The 9,130-nt window shown below is 39.9% G+C and overlaps 1 protein-coding gene across 1 annotated transcript; it reads left to right on the top strand.

The window, feature by feature from the left end:
- Nucleotides 1-1,325: 1,325 nt before the first annotated feature.
- On the top strand, nucleotides 1,326-8,342 carry fetub (fetuin B). The gene is made up of 7 exons (XM_049587427.1): nucleotides 1,326-1,625; nucleotides 2,829-2,942; nucleotides 3,288-3,375; nucleotides 3,671-3,837; nucleotides 4,449-4,550; nucleotides 4,941-5,027; nucleotides 7,078-8,342. Exons 1-7 carry the CDS (start codon nucleotides 1,410-1,412, stop codon nucleotides 7,822-7,824), a joined length of 1,521 nt encoding a protein of 506 aa, XP_049443384.1. The 5' UTR covers nucleotides 1,326-1,409; the 3' UTR covers nucleotides 7,825-8,342.
- Nucleotides 8,343-9,130: the final 788 nt, after the last annotated feature.

The following is a 9,130-nucleotide window of genomic DNA, read 5'->3' as shown; positions in this document are numbered from 1 at the left end:
TCGGAAAGCTACAATTCCGCTGTTTCACGTGATATGGTGGCTTCTCGCTATGACGCAAGGTCGCAGAGAAAATCAATAGAGAAGAACAGGTGTGAATTTGGACGCACTATGCGTCGTTCGGGCCCACAGGGTTAAGACCAGTTTCAAATTGTGGAAGTGTTTTTGAAGGAGGTAAAATAATAGCTGTAGATTTATAGTAGCAGCATGAACAAAATCTGCGTAGGAGTAAAGGACCGTGTCATCTGCGTAAAGATGGAAGTTAAAATTGTACAATGCAGAGGTATATTGTTTAATAAATGGTGAATAAGCCTGTTCCAAGTAAAGAACCCTGGGGAATTCAATTGTAATGTGGAAAGAAGAGGACCAAAAAATACCTACCTTGACCTACTGCAGCCTAAATCCCACCCACCCACCACCCTGAACAAAATATTCTAATAGTCTATCTTAAAACAGTATTGGTAGAACTCTATTGCTAAGGCGCTGCCAGAACTTCAGATCTGTGAATGTAAAGCAGTGGGATAACTTAACCTGCTACCTTAATAGTTTCCACTTTGGTGTGCATTACAGCACAGGTGTGGAATTGTACATGCAATGACAGTGATTAATAAAAAAAAAAAGTACTTCTTTACACTAAAAGAAAGGGAAAAGTTGGAATATGTTATGTATAGGTTATCATGCAATGGCTTTACCTGCCTGGCCCACATCAAATGGAGTTGTGTGAGGCCCTTGAACTAAAACAACTCTTATATTCCTATGTCAATGGAAATTCTGAGGTCACTACAGCTACATAGCTTTCTGGCTTACTGTGATATAATCAAGTTGTATATGTCCCAGAGGTATCAGTGCATTTAATGATGACAGTGGTGACCTGATACTGCTTTGGTCAGCTGGTAACATAGATGTAGAATAACCAGTGTGTTTAAATGGACTTCTGAATACTCAATGTGATTACTTAAGATTACTCTTTAACTTTTAAATAATAGCCACTGTTACCACATCCTATAAATGTTGCTCTCCTGAACAAAGATTCAGAGCCAAGAGTGGATCAAGTCACTTTACAGCCCACTGAGTCCAGAGAAGAGAGTAGCACTACAGGGCTGATTATCTCCCAACTGATAAGCTCCATTGTGCAAGTCCTCACAGTAGCTGACTGGTTGGCAGATAAATCAACTGATGCAGCATTCCTAGATATGACCATGAGTTTTAGGAGGGGGTGGGGGTCAATGGTTATGTTTACCAGAGATGACGAGGGAGGCAGTGATTTTTTTTGAGAAAGTGGGTGTACTTATAGTAAACAGCAGCAGGATATAAAAGATCATGCTGTTCCCTCTCTGGGCATCTCCCTCACCAGTCTGTGTGGGTGTGTGTGTGTTTGAGAGAGACAGACAGAGACGTTCCAGGCCTTAACCATGAAGCACGGTGTCCAGTTATTGCTGTTGTTGGCGTTGGGGTGCCTGCACATCAATGGTGCACCGGTGGAGCAGGAAGGCATGGAGCAGGGTTCGTGTGAAGATGCATCTGCAAAGGGAGCTGCAGAGCTTGCTCTCAAAAAGATCAACGAAGACCGGCAGGAGGGCTACGTCTTCGCCCTGCACCGCCTGTCGGATGTCCACATGAAGCAACATGTGAGTGAAAGTGAAGAATTGATGGTAGAAGTTGAAAGAAAGTTTGATCAGGCCACTTATGTTTTCCAGTTGGGCTTACAAGATGTATCTACTTTACAGTTCTTTACTGGGAAAAGGACATGTTGACATCCTGTCTGATGTGATGTTTGTTACTAAATATATTATATGTCTACAGTTAAGCTGTCAAGTAAAAGATGATTATAACAAATAGGCATGAAGGCCAAAATTGTTCACATAAAAGGGGGATTTTTCCGTAAACACTGTTCAAACATGGGCTAAGTGATTGTTCATATTGTAATTAGCAATATATAAGAATCAGGCAAGGATATTTCATATGATTTGAAGAAAATCCTAAAAGTGATGTTTAAGAGGCAAATTATAAATCAGGATTTAGTCTGCTGGAGCTCACCTGGCAGGTCTTCCCTTAATTTGATTACCTCTAGTCCACAATAAAAGACTCGGATGATGAGAATGTGTGAATTTTGCTTTTGAAATTCATTATGAATTATTAAGACTGTAATAACTATTCAGACGTTAAACATTTGGGCCAAATATTAATGAAGTGTCCCCAGAGATTTTGGGAGGCCAGAGGGGGCCGCTGTAAATTTTTGGGTGGCACACCTGAACCAAAAGCCATAACTGAATTTCAGCAATTCTATTATGATGTTTAAGTATATAAAGTAATTGAAAGCTACACTGATGAGAGTTAGCAGACCAAGTATATAATTCCTTATTTTACAGTCACTGCTTATCTGATGTGCATAGACTAATACTTGTACGGTCAACATTTTGAGTTCAACAAAAATCCTGATTTAATGTGTTATGTAACTGTATATACATGTCTTAGGTGATTCATTGTTCTATAAAAAATATACAGCTTTAATTAAAGGAGTACATTGATTGTAAGGCTCAAAACAATTACGAGAAAAAAAAAAAACAGCTCAAGTTTAAAAACACCATGATGTGTTAAAGATGTCGCAATACCAAGAATTACTGGATGGGGAACAGTTGTCATGGAAATGCCAGAATCTGAGAGTTTAAACATTTTTACAGGGCTTTTTTATTTTCATCATATATATTTTTCATCAGTCATTTGAACCATCACACACGATACATTCTCTGACCGAGTGGAAGATTAGTAGCCTACCATTTGAGTGCTCTGATAATGTGATCTGTATGCCTGTATGTGTGTGTGTGTCACAGGGAGAGAACAGCATGGTTTTCTACCTGACTATGGATGTTGTGGAGACTAACTGCAGTGTTCTCAGCAAGAAGGAGTGGAAGGACTGCGAAGTTCGTCCCACCACTAACACACCGGTTAGAAAACACGTACACACACACACACACACACACACACACTGTATACTGTTGCAGCCCCACTTTTTTAAAATACAAACCTATGTCTTAAGTCCATTTCTTTTTATTCTTTACAGTCTTTCCAGTTCTATGTAATTTCAATTGCTTGCCTGACATAAATCACATCTTACTGCATTAATTTAACAAGAGTTATAATTGTTCCTTCTTCCTTCATAAAGAGTTGTCCCTAAATTGGCAGAAGAAGAAGACATAATACATGTTCACTTTTAATAATACATTAAATATCAAGTCTTTTGTTGTGCAGCACACTAAAATATGTGCTTCTTATTGTATTGGTCTTTGCAGGTATATGGACAGTGCAAAGCTGCCATCTTTATCAGTAAGGTGCACAGAGTGGTGCGTCTCTACAAATATGACTGTGCCGTCAGACCAGGTAAAAAAAAAAAAAAAAGCTGGAATAAGTTATCTGAAAAAAAAACATCTAGACCCACATTCACTGAGTATATATTTAAAAATGAACATCTGAAAATTCTGCCAATCTTATGAAACAGTTCCACATCTCTTCAGCTCAGTTGGACTTGTTTGATTCTTAAGTATATATGCCAGATGTTTCTTGCTATTTTACGTAATAAAAGAAAACTTCTAAGATGCAAAACTTGGTGAAATGAAACTGAGGTTTTGTTCAGTGCAAAACAAGCTTGTGATTTGTGTTTTTTGTCTTTGCTCAGTTCCTGCAGCTCGGATAAATAGCCAGTGTCCTGACTGTCCAACTCTTATCGCCACTGACAACGATAATGTCCAGAAGGCTGTGTCTCTCACACTGGAGAAGTTCAACAGCGAGAGCGGGTTATTGCATCGTTTTGCTCTGCTCAAAGTCAACCGTGCTACTGCCGGGGTATGTATTCCACACGTAAAAAATAGTTCGTTCCTGGGACCAACTTGGATTTGTATCAGTTACCTATTCAGAAATTGGCACCATTTCACCACAGAATTTGCAGTAAAATTTTATGGAAGCCCATTTCTGTCAATGTAATGAGAAAAATCCTGTAAGATATTATAATGAGAACCTTTCTCAAATTAATCACTTAGTATTATTTTTAATTTTTTGAGATATTAAATCAAGAAAGTTTCTCATTATAATGACAAGTTTTTATTCCATCACATTAGCAGAAATGGGCTTCCATAAAATTATCCAGAAAAAAACATTTCTGCAGAAACATCTACCTCATTGTGGTTAATATAAAGGGGCATTATGTAATAAACAGTAATATCTTTGCCAAAATATGACTAAATACACTGCTTCCTTCTCATCCCTCATGACCCATATCCCTTTAAACTCCCATATCCCATATATGTAATCAGTGGTTTGTACTCAGACCTTCTGCTCTTCCATCATTCAGAAGTTCTCTTGCTCACCCACTGGCTATTTAACCAACTACTACTTAACTCCTAACCAAAGATCCCATGTTGTTGTCTGTCTGTGTGTGTGGGTGTGTGTGCATCCAGATGGCCATGTCGATGTATTACAATGTAGAGTACACCATCCAGGAGACCACCTGCGGACAAAGCACAACTGATAAGTGCCCCCTCATGGAGTGCGAGTTTGCTGTGAGTCGTGAGAACATTTTTATCTTGCTCAAATGGACTGTTAATTTCAACTTTCAGTATTTGTTTTGTGTTGAAAAGAGACTGCTCTAGGCTAATTCTATTTGGCTTTAATTCTCCCAGAAGTTTTAAGAGAAATAAGATAATTTTGGTTTTTATTCTGGCTTTCCAGGTTTAAGTGTAATACATAAGAGGACTATTTGAGTTTTTAATGCCAAAGGATCGTCCTTTTTCTGCTCACTGCTCTGGACCATGAGCAGGTCAATTGTAGCAAAGGATTACAGATGAAATTGAGATTGTTACCAATAAATTCTAGTAAAGCCACAGGCATAACCATCCCTCTGCTCTCTCCTCTCTTACTTGTTTTTTTTTTTCTTGTTTTTCTCTCCATAGCACAAGGGCTTCTGTAAGGGATCCCTCTTCTACACTCCCACTGGTGAAGCTAACCCCAGTGTAGAGTGTGAGATCTATGAGCCTGAGGTAAGACTCGCTAAGCCATAAAGAAAAAACACAGTGTCATTAATTAATTTACTAATTCTTTTTTCTCCATTTTTTGAATGTCCTTTACTAGTTAAAGAAAAAAAAGCACACAAATTATTCTTTTCTTTAAATGTAGAGGAATTCAGTACAGATTTATCACAACCTGGGTCTGGGCAATTATTTCTATATATATGTATTTCTATTATACCATTGTAGTCACCAAAGTAATTGGGAGCATGTTGACATTGCTGCAATGCTTAAAAGGTCCAGTGTGTAGAATTTAGGGTGACATATAGGCAAAAATGAAATATAATCTAAACATGTTTTTTCTTTAGTGAATAATCACCTGAAAATAAGAATTGTCGGTTTTTTGTTACATTAGAATGAGCCATTTATATTTACGTAAGGAGCAGATCCTCTTCTACACAGTCTGCCATGTTGCACCGCCATGTTTCTACAGTAGCCCAGAACATACAAATGAAACACTGGCTCTCGATAGGGCCATTGGTGCTTTCCTTTTTCTCATTTCAGCCTCTGTAGTTAGCAGGCCATCTGCGATGAGCTGAACAGTACTGGGAAAAACGCTGATTTGTTCAATGTTTTACCAATTTAAATTATGGGTCCTTTTGTTTTGGAGAGAAAGAAACCCCTGTGGATAATTCTGCTTCCGTTAAGAACCTCCTGAATGTCTGGATCTTAAATTATCTTAGAAAAACGGTGCATTTGTTGAGCCAGCAGCCCATCTATAGCAAGCCAAACATCCTAGTAGAAACACTAATTTGTAACATGCAGCTGCTTTTTTCAGTGTTTTTACTAGTTTTAATCACCTGAAGCCTGTACCACGAAGCCATTTCAGCTAACCCAGGATATCTTGTCGCTATCTGCCTTGACTAACCCTAACATTGGCTGTCTGGATAACCAGTACTATGAAGCTGGTTATCATCTGCTTCAGTCAACTCTGGGTTTTCCTATCCAGCCACAAGTGTGTTCATGTAAAAGGGGCGGGAATGTTAATTGTGAGCGTCATTATCAGAACCATGAATGAAGTAGGCTGCTCGTGGCTAGATAGGAAAACCCAGATTAACAGTGTGTGCCAGATTATTTTACTAATAAAATACCTGTTTTATCCTAGTTCTCGTCACATGTGTCATGTTATTTTGAGCTGCAGTGATGGTATCAGAGTGTAAAATCAGATACACTGTCAGCAGGCACTGTGGACTAAAATAGGCTTAATAATTTCAAATTCTGTGAAAATCATGTGTTTATTAATGTAAATGATCTCTCAGTTAGAAGCTCTGTATTCTCTGTAATATTAAATGCTTCTACTGACCTACAACAGCATATAGGCTCCTCTTTTTTACCTGTCACTCCAGACTTTGATTCATAGATACTGTTTTCCTCAGTGATCTGATTGGTCAGAGGTCGGGGTGTTGACAGTTTGTGATCCGATACCCTGCAGTTAACCTGCTCCGGAGCAGGTTAGCTGCTCAGCATTAGTTACCACGGTGATTTATCCTGGTAGAAAAAAAGAACCAGCTTCGTAGTGCTGAAAACCCAGAGTTAACCCTGAAGTTACCTCGCTAACGCCAAATCCTGCTTCATAGTACAGGCCTCTGGTCCGTTTGTTTGGAAGAGGAAGAGACCTCTGCAGATAATCTGACTCCGTTAAAAACCTCCTGAACAATGACCACTGAAGAAATTCTAACCAGGAGCTCATGCTTGGCACATGGAAGAAGTTTCAGCTGGTTGCAATTTGCAATCCTTACCACTAGATGCCTCTAAATCCAACACACTGCTCCTTTAAAGGAATGATCTCTGCAGTTTTAGTAATTATGATGTTATCGCATAGAAAAAATGGACAAACCTACTTAAATAAGATCCAAGGTGAGATAAAGTGAAATTCTCCTTCACAGCTTGCCCCAAAAGACGTAAAGACAGCTCTGCATTCTTCTAATGTAGTTAACAGTATGTCTTTATGGTTTATGGTGAATGTAGTAGGAGTTGCACGCATCTAAATCCAAATATCTAAATATCTTGATGTGTTCTTCAGGCCGCTGACAGAGAGAAGGCACAGCACCTGCTGGGCGGAGAGACTGACCACAACCACACAGACACACACGCACACAGCCATGACCACGACAAGGCACACGCTGTAGATGATGCACACACACACGACCACGTACACGACCACACCAAGAGCCACACTCATCACGACAAAACCCAGCAGCACGCTACTGACAGCGACCACCACCACACACACGACCACGATGCGGGCAGCAGCCACAGGCATGCTCACGCCCACTCCCACGACCACGGGCATGACCATGATCACGTGCACACTCATCACGCCAAGGCACACAACCACAGTGATGACGCACCCAACCAGCACCACGACTACAAGCATGCTGATGACGTGCACACCCACGACCACGACCACGAGCTCGCTCTGGACCACGACCACAAGCACGCTCACCTGCATGAGCACGAGCACCACCACCATCACCATGAGCATGAGCACGAGACCACAGCCCACGACAACCCAGAGGGCATGGTGAGAATGCTTCCTGCCATGGATCAACCCATGACCCTGCCTTCCTTCCCTGATGTCCCTGCCGGTGGCCCTGAGGTTGGAGTCACTCTGCCCCTCAAGCCTGACCCCGAGATCCCTGATCAGATGGAACCCACCATCGAGGCCTTCCCAACCACAGTCTCAGCCCAGTGCCCCCCTGCAGCTGCAGGAACCACCCTGGTGGAGCAACTCTTTGCTGAGGACCCCATGTTCAAGCCAGCTGCATAAAGTAGCCCTTACGCAGCGACTGAATAGATTTAAGAAGAAGAAGAAAAGAAAAAAAAAAACAAAAAACTGACAGATAGACACAGAAGTAAGGAAAGAATAACATTTAACACATTTGTTTCAGACACATTGATAGACAATATAACAGGCCTAAACTGCTTCTCTGAGCCATCCTTGGGCAACATTGTGGTTTAATATAAGAACATAACATGTAACCTTTCCTGTCTCTGCTTACCTCAAACATCTAACAGAGGCAAAGTGCATAAAAAACAAAAACACAATGATCCAAACATATTTTGATGGGAAATTGGTCTTAAATAAGAACATAAAAAACACCAAACTGGTAACTTACTTTATAACAATCCTCAGAGACACAACACTGTACTCCATTCACATGGAGGAATCATCTTTAAAAGCAAAGATCTTAGTCACTGTATAATCAAGCCAGCAAACATGAAAGTTTTTATGTTTGTATGATATCTGTGTTTGACTGCACAAAATAATAAATGATACCACACAAACTCACTGTGTTTTTTGTGCTGATCAAGACTAAGACAATCCAATTTTGTGTTGATTTTAATGCACATTTCCCCAACCCTCCTGTTTCCTGTCTCTGATCTCACTACTGTCACTGTTGCTAAAAATGCTGTGAAAATATTTTTTTAAAAAAAGCTTGTGTTTGGGTGACCAGCAGGAGATGGATTTTCTTAACTATACATTATTATTATGTTATTTTTGTTCTATTAATTCCCAGACAGTAACTGGTGTACAACAATATAAATTGCATCAAAATATCTATTGTAACAACCTTTTTCTTGATGATATCCATGTGTACCCTCTGTACATCATGTGATAATATATTTAAAACAGTTTGCTTTATGAATTATTTTCAGAAAGATTCAGAGCATAAAGAAATGTTTGTATTGCTGCCGGTCAGAGCTTAGCCTTTTCTAAATAGCACTTTATATACTGGCTGTTTACCATACACTGTATAAACATAATGGACGTAGCTACCATGACATCACTCATTACTTTGTGGACTCACATTTTGAAACCTCAAGGTTGGCATTTTGGCCATTGCTGTCTTGGATTTTGGGACTAGAAGTGACAAAAATTTGGAAGAATTGGGTGGATCTTTGGAGGAGCAATAGGTAGATCTGATTCACTGACTGTGGTGAAGACCTGTCACTGAAGCAGCCACACCCTCAATGATGAATGAATGAATGAATGAATGCCTTTATTGTCATTGCATCTGAAATACAACGAAATTGAATGGCTACTCCATTAACCCTTAGATGCATGACCTACC

This window comes from Epinephelus fuscoguttatus, linkage group LG10, assembly GCF_011397635.1.
Source record: "Epinephelus fuscoguttatus linkage group LG10, E.fuscoguttatus.final_Chr_v1".
Lineage (NCBI taxonomy): Eukaryota > Metazoa > Chordata > Actinopteri > Perciformes > Serranidae > Epinephelus > Epinephelus fuscoguttatus.
This window is presented reverse-complemented; position numbering and strand designations above follow the sequence as displayed.